The 17,969-nt window shown below is 54.9% G+C and overlaps 1 protein-coding gene across 1 annotated transcript in view; it reads right to left on the bottom strand.

Moving 5' to 3' along the window:
• Positions 1-15,010, bottom strand: part of DLG4 (discs large MAGUK scaffold protein 4) — a 41,505-nt gene extending 26,495 nt beyond the window's left edge. The window contains exons 1-2 of the mRNA XM_043503613.1: positions 14,859-15,010; positions 6,440-6,604 (exon numbers count right to left, since the gene is read on the bottom strand). Coding sequence (XP_043359548.1) covers positions 6,440-6,604; positions 14,859-14,975 — 282 coding nt within the window. The 5' untranslated portion in view covers positions 14,976-15,010. The remainder of the gene's footprint in view (positions 1-6,439; positions 6,605-14,858) is intronic.
• Between the last annotated feature and the right edge of the window lie 2,959 nt (positions 15,011-17,969).

Here is a 17,969-nt window from a genome sequence, read left to right as displayed (position 1 = left end):
GAAACAAAGAGAGAAACCAAAGTGGGAATGAAAGTAAAGAAAGAAACAAAGAGAGAAACCAAAGTGGGAATGAAAGTAAAGAAAGAAACAAAGAGAGAAAGAAAAAGAAAGAGAGAAACCAAAGTGGGAATGAAAGTAAAGAAAGAAAGAAACAAAGAAAGAAAAAGAAAGAGAGAAACCAAAGTGGGAATGAAAGAAAAGAAATCATGGAAAGTGATAGAGAAAGAAAGAAACCAAAATGGGAATGAAAGTAAAGAAAGAGAGAAACCAAAGTGGGAATGAAAGTAAAGAAAGAAACAAAGAAAGAAAGAAAAAGAAAGAAAGAAAGAAAGGATTAATGTGAGAGAAAGAAAGTAAGTTGGGAATTTAGTTGGGGTCGGTCCTGCTTTGAGCAGGGGGCTGGACTAGACACCTCCTGAGGTCCCTCCCGACCCTGATCTTCGATGAGTCTATGAAAGAAAGAAAGACGGAACGAATGAAAGAAAGAATGTAGCAAAGGAAAACGCCACCAAAGTGGGAACGGAGGAATGAAAAGAAAGAAGGCCTGGAAGGTGATAGAAAATGAGAAGAGAAAAGAAAGAACTGATTAGAGAATGGAAGGAAGGAAAGCAAGACTGGAACATGAATAAAAGCAGGAAAGAAGCAGGCCAAGAATGAATGAATGAAGGGCGTGAGGGGGAACGATAGAAGGAAAGAAGAAGGAACGGCTGGAAGAACGAACAGAATCAACGCACGGGAAACAATGACAGAAAACTGAAGGAAGAAGAGGGAACCCGAATGAAGGACAGAGGGACCCCCCCGAGTAACAGACTGAAAGAAAGACGGGATGACATAGGGAAGAACAAGTGAACAGATGAATGTGCGAAAAGGCCAGAGGGAAGGAGGGCACAAGTGAAGTAATGAGAGCAGCACAGAAGAAAGAAAGTTGGGGTTCAGGCAGGGGGAGATGGTCTCCTACATGTTCCCCCCAGGTCCACTGCGGCTTATTTCATGGGGGTGGGAGGGAGGGGCAATGGGGCAGCCCTGCCTGCCAGGGGAGAGCGCCCCCTGCCAAGCCCCCCCAGCCCCGCTCCCTGCCCCACAGCGCCCCCTAGCGCCGCCCTGGGGCCAGCCCTGCCTGCCGGGGAGAGCGCCCCCTGCTGAGCCCCCCGCCCCGCTCCCTGCCCCACAGCGCCCCCTAGTGGTCTGCTTCTGTATTCTGTCCTCTGCCAGTCCTTGGCTGGGGGGTCGGCAGCCCCCAGTAATTGGATTGTGGCAGGAAGGGAGTAAAGCCGCTTTGGAAGGCTACGTAAGGAGATCAGAGAGAGCGGGTGAGAACATTCCCCCCCCGCTGGTGCCCCTCACTCCTGACCCACAGCCCCCCGCTAGCCCAGCTCTGCCCCCCCAGCTCTGCCGGTGCCCCTCACTCCTGACCCGCAGCCCCCCAGAATATCCCAGCCCTGGGCTCCCCCCTGCCCTGCTGACACCCAGCCTGTCCTAAATACCTGAACCCAGCACCCCAAATCCATTAGCAGGGTGCAGTGAGACAACACCCCAAAACTGCCAGGGATCCGGCTGGGGTTGAATGAACCCTTGTGTGTCGCCGTACTTCAGACCCCCCAAAAAACATGCCCTCACAAATTCCAAGCTGTTCCCCAAGGCCCCCCGATCACATCCCTCCCCCTCCAGCCCCCTCTCTCAGTACCTCAACATTTCCAGACTTCCACCCCAAAAGAAGCCTCCAAAGCCCCCCAGATCCAACCCTGGAACCATTTGCCCTGCAAAACTGAACTCCCCAAAGGTTATTCCATGCCTCCTAGGACCCTCCAAAAAAACTGGATCCCCTGTTTCATAACAACCCCCCAAGTTTGTATCCTTTGCCCTGTACTGAACCCCCAGAGCATCCTCACATCTCATACACCACCCCAAAAATTGCATCCCACATCAAACCCCCAGATTTATTATCCCCCCAACTTCCCCCAATTTCATTCCAGCCCCCACATCGCACCCCCAAAGTTTGCACCCAGCCCCCAGATCAATCCCCTCAACTGTTCTGATGCCTTATCCCCCCAAGTCCAAGCTGCACCCCCCAAATCAAGCCCTGGGCCGAGCTGTCCCCCACCCACGCAGCAACCCCACAAACCTCTCCTTGGGTTTGAGATGCCAGCTTAGAAATCCTCACCCCCACCCTGTCCTGCCCCCCCATTCTCCTCTCCTCTCAGCCAGGATCTCTGCCCCCCATAACTGGAGTCTGACCCCCACCCCCATTATAAATACCTCGCCATGGGGTGGATGGAAACTGAGCAGGGAGGGGCGGCTGGGGGGCGCGAGGATCGTGCATGGGGGTGGGGGGAGGGAGGGAGCAGGAGTGGGGTACAGAGCAAGGAAGAGACACACACACAGACACCCACACACACAAAAACACACGCATGCCCAGACGCCCAGACACACACACACACAGACATCCTCCTCACACAAACACACCCAGACACAGACACCCCCCACACACAAAAACACACACATGCCTACAAACACACACGTCCAGACATCCTCCTGACACACACACACACACACACACATCCAGACACACACACACAGACAGACATCCTCCTGACACACACACACCCAGACACACACAGACAGACATCCTCCTCACACAAACACACCCAGACACAGACACCCCCCCACACAAAAACACACACATGCCTACACACACACACACACGTCCAGACATCCTCCTGACACATACACACACACATTCAGACACACACACAGACAGATATCCTCCTGACACACACACCCAGACACACACACACACAAACACACACACACACAGACATCCTCCTGACACACACACACACACACACACAAACACACCCAGATACAGACACCCCCTGACACACACAGACACCCCCCATCCCCACCTAGACACACCCACCCAACATTCGCACAGTTAGACACACACACTGAGAGATGCATAAATTAGACACACATGCCCCATGTACATACACATGCAATGTACACACACACATACACACACCCCAGGTACACACACATGCAATTTACGCACACACACACCATGTATACACACAGCTACACACATACCATGTATACACACAACACACCATGTATACACAGCTACACACACAATGTACACACACAACACACCATGTATACACACAGCTAAACACACAAAATGCACACCCCCACCCCCACCGTGTATACACACAGCTAGACACACACACAACATATACCCACAGCTAGACACGCATACAACATACACACACAATGTACTCACACACACAATATAGACACACAGACAACACACACGCGCAATGACACAAAGTGTACACCCACAGCTAAACAGAACATAGACACCTAGACACACATTCATCCCCAGAGCTACGTTCAGCAGATCCACACACACACACACACGACAGACACGCAGTGTACACACACAGCTAGACACACACTCAATCTGAGATCTACATGAAGCAGATACACACACACAGAGATACCCCAACACACACTCACACACCACCTACACAAAATGTGATGTACAATGTACACACACACACTGAGAGACATACAATCTGCCCACTGACACACACTACACACACATTGAGACATGTGTGCACCACAACACACCGGTACCCATGCAGAAAGACACAATGCTCGCACATACAAATGTACACACACACACACCCCCTCCCAAGGCAGACCTCCCCTCACCACAAATATTCCCCAGTGGAGCCATTGCCCGAGTCCTGCCCCACCTCTTCGTGTGGGGATTTCCACACTTGCCCCCAACCCGACGTACTGCCCCCTACAGGCCGGGCGAGACTCACCCCTCGGCCACACAGTGGCAGCCCCCCCGCTCTAACCCACCAGCCCCCACTGCCCTCCCAGAGCCGGGGAGAGAACCTAGGAGTCCTGGCTCCCAGCCCCCCCCACTCTAACCCACCAGCCCCCATTCCGCTCCCAGAGCCGGGGAAAGAACCCAGGAGTCCTGGCTCCCAGCCCCCCCCACTCTAACCCACCAGCCCCCATTCCCCTCCCCAAGCCATGGAGAGAACCCAGGAGTCCTGGCTCCCAGCCCCCCCCCACTCTAACCCACCAGCCCCCACTCCCCTCCCCAAGCCATGGAGAGAACCCAGGAGTCCTTGTTGCTGGTTTTCTCCTGGTGACTAGTAAATAGTAGTGTGTGTGTGAATTATCCCTCCACAACATTAGTGCACACACACACACACACACACACACACACACACACACACACAGAGAGAGATACACCCACTGACACTGACACTGTGATACACTCCAACACAGACATTCCCTAATCTACACACCCTGGGATACACACGGCCACACACAGTGCATCTGACACACACGGAGAGCCACTGACACACAGGCAATGACACACTCACACTGAGCTTCAGCCTGACACAGGCACTAACATGCACTCAGTGACACACCTGAGACACAGGTGCGCACATACACACAGAGACACACACATTCACATACTGAGCTACACTCAGACACACCTTATGGCACACTTCTGACACACACACTGTGAAACACTCACACTAAGATACACATAATGCCACACCCTGTGACACACCTCTGACACACACACTAAGGTACACACTCACACGTTGAAACAGACACACACACAGGGTCGACTAATGCACACTCAATGACTGACACATACACACACACGCAGTCAGGCACATGCTAAAAGTGACACAGGACCCAGTCACACACACACTCACACTCACACACACATGGACTCACAAACACACAGCCGCACCTACTGACATGCACACTTAGACACTCACAGTAAGATACACATTGACACACACCCTATGATACACACACTGACAACCCCAACATACCTCCAGGCACATCCTCCAACATGCACTGATACCCACTAATCCACACTGACACACACGCACAGATCCAAGAACATACACACACACGGACTGACAAATGCATATCTGGGCGCACACTGATGCTCACACACACACAGACCCACTAACACAGAGAGCTAGTGCTATGCACCCACACACACACACTGACCCAAACTGACACACACACACAGTGACACACAGTCACAGAAAGCTAGTGACACCCATATCCTGACACACACAAACCCTGGCACATGAGAGAGGGTCTCTCACACACAGAGCCACACTGACACACACACAGATCTACTGACATTCACACACACAGCAACACCTAGAGCCACTGACTCACACACAGAGCGACACCCAGATCCACACACACACACAGAATGACACACCCAGATCCACTGACATGCACACTCCCAGAGAGCAAATGACACTCTCCGACACACATGCAAAGAGAGCTAATGATATGCACACCCTCACCCACACACACTGACACACCCAGATCCACTGACGCCCACTCCCAGAGAGCCAGCGCCCCCAACACACCCACACACAGAGTGACACACCCAGATCCACTCACACAAAGCCAGATTCACTGACACACACACAAATCCACACACACAGATCCATTCACACACACCTCACACACAGAGATACACCAGTCCACTTACACACACAGATCCATTCTCTCTATGTCTCACACACACACATGCACAGACACACATACACACACAGTGACATACCAAGATCCACTGACATGCACAGTGACACACCCAGATCCATTCCCACCCACCCACACAGTGACACATTCACATCCACACACACACACACACAGATCCACTGAGAAGCCCACCCCCAGACAGCCAGCAGCCCCCGACACACCTGCACACAGTGACACACCCAGATCCACTGACACACACACAGTGACAAACACAGATCCATTCTCACATACACAGTGACACAGAAATCCACTCTCTCTCTCTCTCTCTCACACACACACACAGAGCGTGACACACAAATCCACTCACTCAGACACAGTGACACACCCAGATCCACTCTCTCTCACACACACACACTCACACACACACACACAAAAACACATACAGTGACACACCCAGATACACACACACACACAGTGACACACAAATCCACTCACACACAGCGACAAACACAGATCCACTGACACACACACAGCAACACACCCAGATCCATTCTCACACACAGTGACACAGAAATCCACACACACACACACAAACACAGAGTGACACACCCAGATCCACTCACACAGACACAGCGACACACCCAGATCCACTCTCTCACACACACACACACACAAACACACACAGTGACTCACCCAGATCCACTCACCCACTCACCCACAGTGACACCCAGACTCACTGAGACACCCACTCCCAGAGAGCCAGCGCCCCCCTTTCCCCCCGACACACTCGCACGCAGGGGAGGAATTGGGAGGGGTGGGTGTGTCGAGGGGGGCCAGGGCTGGGCCGGTGACCCCTTGTGCTGGCCGGGCGCCCCCTGCCCCCCCTTCCTACCTTCATGGGGGAGACGTGGGAGTGGGACACGTAGCCGTGGACGTTCTCGATCTGGGACAAGTTCTTCTCCGAGACGTGGACGAGCTCGGGGGCCTTTACCTGGTTGGGGAGATGCGCCGGGCTCTGCTCCAGGGGCGGGCTGTCCTCATCTTGGTAGCGATATTTCTGGGGGGGGCGACAAGCGTGCGGTGAGCGCCCCCTGCTGGCCCCCCTCTGCCCCACGGCGCCCCCTGCTGGCCCCCTCCTGCCCTGCGGCGCCCTCTGCTGGCCCCTCTCTGCCCCGCGGTGCCCCTCCTGCTGGTCCCTCTGCCCTGTGGTGCCCCCTCTGCCCTGCTGCTCCCCCTTCTGGGCCCCCCTTGCCCCGTGGCACCCCCTGCTGGCCCCCTTCTGCCCTGCGGTGCCTCCTCCTGCCAAGTGGCGCCCCCTGCCAGCCCCTTTCTGCCCGTGCCCCTTGGCATCCTCTGTTGACCTCCTCTGCCCCACGGCTTTCTCTGCTGGCCCCCATCTACCCCACAGTGCCCCCTGCTGGCCCACTTCTGCCCAGCAGCACCCCCTGCTGGCCCTATCTGCCCTGCGGCGTCCTCTGCTGGCCTCCTTCTGCCCTGCGGTGCCTCCTCCTGCCAAGTGGTGCCCCCTGCTGGCCCCTTTCTGCCCACAGCGCTCCTTGGTATCCTCTGTCGACCCCCTCTGCCCCATGGCTTCCTCTGCTGGCCCCCATCTACCCCACGGTGCCTCCTGCTGGCCTCCTTCTGGCCCGTGGAGCCCCCTGCTGGCCTCCCTCTGCTCCGCACTGCATGATGCCCCTGCTGGCCCCCCTCCGCCCCCTGTCACACAGCGACCCCTGCTGGGCTTCCTGCCACCCCTCTGACATACAGCACCTCCTAGTGCTGCAATTGGATAGTGGTGTTCAGCACAGACTCAGAGGGACAGCGCCACACACCCCCCCGGACTCACACGCACACACTCCCAGATGCTCTAAACACACAGCCTATGGCTAAAACACCCCAACATCTCCACAGCGACAAACACCCCTTCCCCTCGGCCCCTCCCTGCCCCCCAAATCACCGGCTCCCCCACCAAGCACTCTTTTACCACAGGGCGGGGGGTTTACACCCCAGTTCTGCACTTAAAATAGCAGGGGTCAACCTCCCTGTCTAGATTCACGATCGGGGGGGGGCCCATTGTGCCCGGCGCTGCACAGAGTGAGAGAGACCCCATGCCCTGAACAGCAGAGGGCGCCGTGGGGCAGAGGGGGCCTGGCAGAGGGCACAGAGGGGCCAGCAGGGGACGCAGTGGGGCAGAAGGGGGCTGGCAGGGGGCACCACAGGGCAGAGGGACCAGCAGGAGGGGCACCGCAGTCTAAACAGACAGCTGGTGGGATGGGAAACTGAGGCTGGGGACTTACCCCTGGTTACACAACAAGCCAGTAGCAGAGCTGGGATTGGCACCCCAGCTTCCTGAACCCCAGACCAGTGGGGTTCAGGACACCCTAAAGAACCAGGTATCATCAGTCAACACTTTGAGTCTCCCCCATTTTTGAATCCCTCTCGCGAAAAAATGCCACGCAGTAGAGAGCCAGAAAAAGTATCCCGAGCAGGCGCTCAGGGCTTCCTCGGGAGTTAGCTCATTATTTTGTCAATGAAGCAAATGGGCCCAACATAATTAGCGTTGTTCCCCACTGGAAAACTTCCACGGACAATGAATCAGGGAAACTGGTTTGAACCGTTCGCAAGATGAGACCCAACCCGGCCATCCACCCTCCGTAATGTTCTCTGGCATGCCACTTTGGGGGCAAACACGGGCCATGGATTTTGCTAGGCCTGCAAAATCAAGCCTCGCCATTTTCCTATGCTGTAGGAAAGCATAAATTTGTCCCTAGTGAGAGCTCAGGCCCCTCTCTGGAGTTAGCTCGTTATTTTGTTAAATAATAAGAAGAGAAAAAATCATTAGTGCTCTTTTTCATAAGCGAATCCTCTCAGCCAATGACCAACAGGTCAACCCATTTTCGGTGGCTTAGGACTGGGATATAACCCAACCGTCGGCCCCCAGCAATAGTCCCTACATGTGAAATTGCGGGCCAAAAGGATGGATTTTCCTAGTCTGGGGATATTGAGTCTCACCATTTTTGGACCATATCGACCTTAAAAACTCTGTACAGTAGAGAGCCAGAAATCTGGATCTAGGGTCTTCCTGGAGTGAGCTTGTTCTTTGGCTCGTTAACACAAGATGAGAAAAATAACCAAAAGAGTGCATCATACCCGAATTCTACCCCGCAACGGTTCTCGGATAATATGGGTACCGGCATCGTGATGCTGAATAGAAGGATCTATGTACACAGAGGTGCATGCCCAAGCCTTTTTGTAAGAAGGGAACGGTGCTGTTTGTCAGACCCCACCCAATATCCTGCGTTCTTTGGAAAGCTAATCACTAATTTTTGAAGCCTAAGGGAGAGCTGTGTCCTTCTGAAATTCCAGCCCCGCTAATTTCAACACAAACCAGTGTCCAACACATTAAAATGGAAAACCACACACGTAGACCAGCTGACCCCATTTGGCAAGCCGCCACTCACGGCAAAGACCACTCAACACAACGATGCTGACAGAAGTCTGACTCAACGCAGAGACGACCCAACACAAACTCCAGTACCAAGACAACCCAACACGAAGAGGAGCCAATGCAAGGACAACTCAGCGTGAAGATGATCAACCAAGAGGGTGGAAGATTGAATTTACAGGGCTCAAGGAGTCCAATGCTAGTCAACATCTGTGTCAATAATCTGGAGGAAAATTATGGGGAATTCATAGATCCATAGGCCTGAAGAGACCTTTAGATCATCTAATCTGACCTCCTGTGTAATGCAGGCCATTGAATTTCCCCCAGTTCCCCTTGTATTGAGCCCCAATAACTTGTGTTTAGCTAAAGCAACAAGGTTCAACAAGGACAAGTTCAGAGTCCTGCACTCAGGACGGAAGAATCCCATGCACTGCTACAGACTAGGGACCGAATGGCTCGGCAGCAGTTCTGCAGAAAAGGACCTAGGGGTTACAGTGGACGAGAAGCTGGATATGAGTCAACAGTGTGCCCTTGTTGCCAAGAAGGCCAACAGCATTTTGGGCTGTATAAGTAGGGGCATTGCCAGCAGATCGAGGGACGTGCTCGTTCCCCTCTATTTGACATTGGTGAGGCCTCATCTGGAGTCCTCTGTCCAGTTTTGGGGCCCAAACTACAAGAAGAATGTGGAAAAATTGGGAAGTGTGCATTGGAGGGCAACAGAAATGATTAGGGGGCTGGAGCCCATGACTTATGAGGAGAGGCTGAGGGAACTGGGATTGTTTAGTCTGCGGAAGAGAAGAATAAGCGGGGATTTGATAGCTGCTTTCAACTACCTGAAAGGGGGTCCAAAGAGGATGGATCTAGACTGTTCTCAGTGGTAGCAGATGACAAAACTAGGAGCAATGTTCTCAAGTTGCAGTGGAGGAGGTCTAGGGTGGATATTAGGGAAAACATTTTCACGAGGAGAGGGGTGAAGCAGTGGAATGGGTTCCCCAGGGAGGTGGTGGAATCTCCTTCCTTAGAGGTTTTTAAGGCCCGGCTTGACAAAGCCCTGGCTGGGATGATTTAGTTGGGGTTGGTCCTGCTTTGAGCAGGGGGTTGGACTAGATACCTCCTGAGGTCCCTTCCAATCCTGATCTTCTATGAGTCTATCAAAGCATCTTCCAGAAAGAGCATCACTGGAAGCCATCAGGAGATGGCGAATCCACCCCTTCCCTTAGGAGTTGGTTCCAATGGCTACTCCCCCTGACTGTTAAAAATTAGTGCCTTATTCCCTGTTTGAATTTGTTGAGCTTTCACTTGTAGCTTTGGTTTTAGTTCTATCTGTGTCCCCCAGGTTCAAGAGCCTTTGGTACTTTGGATTTTGATCTCTGTAACCAGGTCACCCCACAATTGTACTTTTTGGAAAAGCTCAACAGAGGGAGCACCTTCAGTGTAAGGCATCTTCTCCAATCTGCTGATCATCTTTCTGGTTCTTCTCTAAGCTTCTATGTGGCCAAATCACAGCACCTTTTCTTGGCTTCTGCCCAACTTGCCCTCCAATCCAGTTCCCTCTGTATAAGGGTCCTCCTCTTTGCTATCCACCCCACCAGCGGTTAGACCATCTGGTGACTCCCCAAATCAGCATAAAAATGACTCAACACAAAGACCACCCAAAGCAATGACCCAATACGAAGATGACCCAATGCAATGGTGAGTCAGCACAAAGACCACCCAACACAAAGACCCAATGCAAAGACGACCAAACACAGACCCAACATAAAGACGCCCCAACGTAACAGTGACTCAGAGCAAAGATCACCCAACGCAAAGACGCAACACAGGGACGACCCATTGCAGAGGTAACTCAGTGCAAAGACCCAACACAAATATGACCCAAAATGTCCCGCCTAAAACCTCCTTTTAGAGTTTTTGACAAATTGTTTCCCCATCTCCCCTGTGAAGCGTCCCTGCTTCTCATGGGAAAGTTCAATGTTGCATGATGCACCACAGTCAGGGCCATCCATGATGGCATGGGAAAAGGGGGGGGAAATGCGGTGCATTGTGGGAGATGTATCCAGCCAGGGAGGAGAGGCTATAGAGGAGCATGGGCCATGTCATCAACAGCTCCCAGGAAGAATTTCCGAATTGAAATAGTTCAGGGTTTGGCCAAGATTTTTCAGCGTGAGATCAGGGCCCCATCGCTACACAGATCCCTGACCCCTCAACTAAGATTGGGCCAGGTGCTGCACACATCAGTTGTAATAATTGACCCTAATTGTGAACTCCACAGTGAAAAGTGAGCGAAAGTTCACGAGGTGTCACAACAAATGTTGATTGGAAAATGAGTGCCAAAGGGAGGCAGAAAATGGAATTAATCCAAACAGAAAGACCCCCTGATAACAACGCAAGGACTGTGGTAAGATCATGTCTAATAAACAAGAGAAGCATGGGACCCCAAATCAACAGAGCACAATTGGTTTGTTGAAAATTACACCTAATTGGCAGATAAGATAATGAAGACTTGGGCTATTCCACCCATCCCGCCCTTTAGGGGTTCTTAAAAGAAAAGACTTTCGGGAGAAATCTGCCGACAACCACTGCAGCAAACTTCACCATCACGGCAGCCAACCCCACCATCTCCTGGGACCCATAATACCGCTGGGTTTGCGAAATCAAAGTGAAGAAAACTATACAAACCGACTACCTGACCCTATTCCCCAAGCTGCAACCCAACAAAAAGACGGCCCAACAAAAAGGCGACCTAACGCAAGGACAACCCAATGCAATGACCCAACATAAGGATGACCCAACACAAAGAAAAACCAATGCAAAGACGACCCAACACAAAAATGACCCTTCACAAAGACCCCATGCAAAGACAACCCAACGCAAAGATAACCCAACACAATGACTTAACATAAGGAGGGTCCAACACAAAGACAACCCAACACAAAGACCCAACATAAGCATGACCCAACACAGAGACAACCCAATGTGAAGACAACCCAATACAAAGACCCAGTGTAAAGACAACCCAATGCAATGACCCAACATAAGGATGGCCCAACGCAAAGACAACCCAATGTGATGACCCAAAACAAAAACCTAGTGCAAAGATGACCCAATGCAAAGGTGACTTACTGCAAGGACGACTCAATGCAAGGACAACCCAAAACAAAGACAACCCAACACAAAGACCCAACATAAGCATGACCCAACACATAAACAACCCAATGTGAAGACTACCCAACACAAAAACAACTCAACAAGATCCAATGCAAAGACAACCCAACACAAAGGTGAGCCAATACAACCCCTACTGTCTTCTGGGTTCCCAGGATCTACCCATAGCACCATTAGCCCCGCAAGATCAGAGTGAAGAAACAACAAAACATACTAGCCGACCCCATTCCCCAAGCGGCCACCCAAGGGAAAGACCACCTGAGACAAACACCCAACACCATAGGTGCTGACTTTCTAATGTGCCGGGGTTGGGGGGTACTCTCCCTGGCTCTGCCCCAGGCCCTCCTCTACTCCACCCTTTCCCCCAAAACCACACCCCTACCCTGCCTCTTCCCACCCCTGCCCCGCCTCTTCCTGCCCCATTACATCCCCTCCCATGAGCACACCCTGTCCCTGCTCCTCCCTCTCCGCCCCAGCACATCCTGCAAGCCGTGGAACAGCTGATTCGCAGCGGGCAGGAGGCGATAGGAGGAGGGCGAGGTGCTGATTGGCAGGGCCACTGGTGGGCGGGAGGCGCTGGGATGGGGGGAAGCTGATGGGAGGCTGCTGGTGGGTGCTCGGCACCCACCTTCCCCCCCCATAGTTTCTCCAGCAGTGGAGCACCCACAAAGTCCGCGCCTATGCCCAACACAATACATTGTCCTGCCCCAACCGGGCCAAGAGACGGACCCAGAGGGAAAGAACAGAACAGGGAATCATCTAGTGATCCATCCCCTGTCGCCCATTCCCACCTTCTGGCAAACAGAGATTAGGGACACCATCCCTGCCCATCCTGGCTAGTAGCCATCGATGGACTCATCCTCCATGAACTTCTCTAGTTCTTTTTTTGACTCCTGTTCTAGTCTTGGCCTTCACAACATCCTCTGGCGAGGAGTTCCCCAGGTTGACTGTGTGTTGCATGAAGAAATGCTTCCTTTTGTGTGTTTAATTCCAGCCACGAGGTTGCAAGTGAGGCATTTTCTCTCCTCGCTGGCTGTTTCCCTCCCACTCCTGGGCGGGTTTGTCTTGTTTTGGCCTCACAGGAAACAGGATCGGACTTTAGCTCCAGCCCGGCTCAATCTTCTGTGCATTCCCCCCAAAAGGACAGTTATTACTATCTTTAATCCCGGCTAAAAGAGAGTCAGACAAGAGATTTTTTCCGGCTAAAGGGGCAGGGAACATGGGATGTTAGCAAAATTAAAGCCTTACTTAATACTCGACCTTGCCAGTGTTTCAACTGGTTTCCCGGCTCGTGAATAGAGGGGGTTTATCCGGGCGTTTGCTGGGGGGACAACGCTGGCCGGGGTTTTTGGACCCCCAAAGCTTCTCTCCGGCTGTTTAGCGGGGGACAGTTTCGGGGTCACCTTAACCCCTTTAGGACCATCCGAAACAACGCCACTGATTCCCAGCTGATGGAGCCGGGCGCTGCACAGAGCCCCAGTATGCAACAGGATAACGACACAAAGGGCTGGAGGGGAAACCGAGGCAGAGAGTCAGGGCAGAACCGAGAATTGGATTTTGAGGTCCTGACGCCCCTCCCAGAGCCAGGGCGAGAACCCAGGAGTCCTGGCTTCCAGTCCCTCCTGCTCTAACCCACCAGACCCCACTCCCCTCCCATAATACCCCTAATACACATGAACCCCAAGAACTGCCCCCCTTCACACTCCATCTTTGATCTGCTGCCAGGACAGACAGAGAAGGGGGGAACCCCTAGGAGAGGGGAATGATGGGAAGGGGGCTGCAGGGAGTGAGGGGCACCGGCAGAACTGGGGGGCCCGGGGCAGGGATAGCAGGTTCTCTCCCAGGCCCCCCAGATTGGCCTGCCCCATGTGGTTCCCACCCAGTTTCCCTGGTCTCAGCGGATTAATTCCCTTAATCCCCGACGTGCAGGCCTCCAGGACAGGCTAAGGACACAGAAGCCAAGACTGAACACAGCTTGGAAACTGCCCTGCCCCCTAACCCAGCCCCACAGAGCCTTCCAGCCTCCAGAGCCCGTTAACCCAGCCCCCACAGTCCCTACCCCCTAACCCAGATCCCACAACTCCTCTGCTCCAGCCCCACAGAGCCCCCCAGCCCGGCAGCCCCCAACTCAGCCCTCCAGATCCCTCCAACCTGGCTGGGGGGGGGGGGAGAAGCTGGGGATCAAATTCAATTTCCAGGCAGTATCCAGCATCTGACCCCAGTGACTTTCCTAAGAAACCGCCGCTCAGCTGGTACCAGTGTCCCAGCCAAACTATAAACTATACTATAAACACTACTGAACCGGTAACAGCCCTGAGCCCGGTCAGGCTCGGCTCCATGTGCCCCGAGCCGACCCAGCACCAGACCCCCAGATTGCAGGGCCACCCCAGAACCCGAACCCACCCGGATCAGAACCGGGGCCCTCAGCACATCCCCCTCGGCTCCCCAGGGACCCATGTCCACCCCCCGTCTCGTTCCCCTCCAGGCTCACACTCCCCTCCCCCCAACTCCCCTGTCTTCCAGCCCCCCCCACTCAAACCTGCACCCACCCCCCAGATTCCAATTCACCCCCCTCTGCTCCGCTCCCCCCTCCCCCCCAGCCCGGTCCCCTTCCCTTACAATCCACTGCCCACCCCTCCTCGCTGGGTCTCACCCCCCCCCGACCCCTCAGACTCCCCCCTTAGTCCCCCCCCCGCGGTACCTTGCACCCGAACATCAGGGACAGGGTCCGGTTGCTGCAAATGACTTTGCATTGGCACACGACGGGGGGGAAGCACCCCAGCTTCCTGAAGGGGGGGGACACGCCGTTCAGCCCCATGGCTCCCCCCCCGGCTCCGCGGCGCCCCCTACCGGCCCCTCTCCCCTACGCCGGGGCGGGGCGGGCCCCCCCGCATCCCCCCGCCCGCCGCCTCCCTCCCTCCCTGCGCCTGGCGCGGAGCCTCTGGTCGGTTCGGTGTCCTTCGAGTGATCTTCGCCCCCCCCCGCGGCCGGCCCTCCCCCCACAGCCCTCCCTGCTTCCCCCTCCCTCCCCTCCCTTCCTCCCCCCCGCCCTCCCCTTCAGCCCTCCCTGCTTCTCCCTCCCTCCCCCCCGCCCTCCCCTTCAGCCCTCCCTGCTTCTCCCTCCCTCCCCCCCGCCCTCCCCTTCAGCCCTCCCTGCTTCCCCCTCCCTCCCCTCACTTCCTCCAACCCGCCCTCCCCGCTTCCCCCTCCCTCCCCTCCCTTCCTCCCCCCCAGCCCTCCCTGCTTCCCCCTCCCTCCCCTCATTTCCGCCCTCCCCTTCAGCCCTCCCTGCTTCCCCCTCCCTCCCCTCACTTGCTCCCCCCCAGCCCTCCCCTTCAGCCCTCCCCGCTTCCCCCTCCCTCCCCTCCCTTCCTCCCCCCGCCCTCCCCGCTTCCCCCTCCCTCCCCTCCCTTCCTCCCCCCGCCCTCCCCTTCAGCCCTCCCTGCTTTCCCCTCCCTCCCCTCACTTCCTCCAACCCGCCCTCCCTGCTTCCCCCTCCCTCCCCTCCCTTCCTCCCCCCAGCCCTCCCCTTCAGCCCTCCCTGCTTCCCCCTCCCTCCCCTCACTTCCTCCAACCCGCCCTCCCCGCTTCCCCCTCCCTCCCCTCCCTTCCTCCCCCCCAGCCCTCCCTGCTTCCCCCTCCCTCCCCTCCCTTCCTCCCCCCCAGCCCTCCCTGCTTCCCCCTCCCTCCCCTCATTTCCTCCCCCCCGCCCTCCCCTTCAGCCCTCCCTGCTTCCCCCTCCCTCCCCTCACTTGCTCCCCCCCAGCCCTCCCCTTCAGCCCTCCCTGCTTCCCCCTCCCTCCCCTCACTTCCTCCCCCCCCAGCCCTCCCCTTCAGACCTCCCCTCTCGCCTTCATCCTTCCCCTCCCTCCCCTTCATCCCTACCCCCCCAGCCCTCCCCCTCCCTTCCCCCCTTCGTCATCCCTCCCCCTTCCTCCTTCCGTCCCTCCCCGGTTCTGCCTTAATCTCTCTCCATCCCTCCGCTTCCCCCCACATCCCTCCCTCTTCATCCTTCCCTCCACCCCCCAACCCCCTCCATCCCCTCCCCCCTCCCCTCACTTCCTCCTTCCCCCCCACCCCTTCATCCCTCCCCCTCCCCCCTGCGGAGCCCCCCCGCCCCGCTCCCTGCCCCACAGCGCCTCCTAGCGCCACCCTGGGGCCAATGAATATCATGGTATTTCTAGACCTACACCACCAGACTATGTTTAATAAATACATAAATAGACATAATGATGAATCCTTAAAGACTTCTATGAGTTGTACCTCATGGACAATAGACAGAGAGTGTGTGTCTCGGGATGGATAGATAGATAGATAGATAGATGGGGGGTGGATGTATAGATAGATAGAGGGGGCGTATGGGGATGGATAGATTGATAGATGGATAGATGGGGGGTGGATGGGGATAGACAGATAGATAGAGGGGGTGGATGGGGATAGATAGATTGATGGATAGACAGATAGGTGGATGGGGATGGATAGATAGATAGGGAGGGGGTGCACAGGGATAGATAAATGGTGTGTGTGTGTGGAGTCACCTGAGGGAAATGCCACCCAGCTGGAGCCCGCAGCCCAAACCCCAGGTTGGAACCCCCTCCCACACCCAAATTCCTCCCACAGCATGCACCCCCTGCTGAACCCCCTCCTGCACCCAAACTCCCTCCCGCAGCCTGCACCCTGCACCCCCTCCTGCACCCAAACTCCCTCCTGGAGCCCACACCCCATCCTGCACCCCAACCTCCTGCCCCAGCCCAGTGAAAGTGAATAAGGGTGGGAGAGAGTGAGCGATGGAGGGAAGGGGGATGGAATAAGTGGGGGGCGGGGCCCCAAGGAAGGAGTGGGTGTGATGATGTTAAGAGTAACAAGAAGGGTTTCTTCGGGTATGTTAGCAACAAGAAGAAAGTCAAGGAAAGGGTGGGCCCCTTACTGAAGGAGGGAGGCAACCTAGTGACAGAGGATGTGGAAAAAGCAAATGTACTCAATGCTTTTTTTGCCTCTGTCTTCATGTACAAGGTCAGCTCCCAGACTACTGCACTGGGCAGCACAGTTTGGGGAGGAGGTAAAGAAGTGGTTCAGGACTATTTAGAAAAGCTAGACGAGCACAAGTCCATGGGGCCGGATGCGCTGCATTGCGAGGGTGCTCAAGGAGTTGGCGGATGCGATTGTAGAGCCATTGGCCATTATCTTTGAAAACTCATGGCGATCGGGGGAGGTCCCGGACGACTGGAAAAAGGCTAATGTAGTGCCCATCTTTAAAAAAGGGAAGAAGGAGGATCTGGGGAACTACAGGCCAGTCAGCCTCACCTCAGTCCCTGGAAAAATCATGGAGCAGGTCCTCAAGGAATTAATTCTGAAGCACTTAGAGGAGAGGAAAGTGATCAGGAACAGTCAGCATGGATCCACCAAGGGCAAGTCATGCCTGACTAATCTACTTGCCTTCTATGACGAGATAACTGGCTCTGTGGATGAGGGGAAAACAGTGGACGTGTTGTTCCTTGACTTTAGCAAAGCTTTTGACTCGGTCTCCCACAGCATTCTTGCCAGCAAGTTAAAGAAGTCTGGGCTGGATGAATGGACGATAAGGTGGACAGGAAGCTGGCTAGATCGTCGGGCTCAACGGGGAGTGATCAATGGCTCCATGTGTAGTTGGCAGCCGGTATCAAGCGGAGTGACCCAGGGGTCAGTCCTGGGGCCGGTTTTGTTCAATATTTTCATTAATGATCTGGAGGATGGCGTGGATTGCACTCTCAGCAAGTTTGCAGAGGACACTGAACTGGGAGGAGAGGTAGATATGCTGGAGGGTAGGGATAGG

The sequence above is a fragment of the Dermochelys coriacea genome, chromosome 28 (genome assembly GCF_009764565.3).
Source record: "Dermochelys coriacea isolate rDerCor1 chromosome 28, rDerCor1.pri.v4, whole genome shotgun sequence".
Classification (NCBI taxonomy): Eukaryota; Metazoa; Chordata; order Testudines; family Dermochelyidae; genus Dermochelys; species Dermochelys coriacea.
Note: the sequence above shows the minus strand (reverse complement) of the source record. Positions and strands in the feature narration are given on the sequence as shown.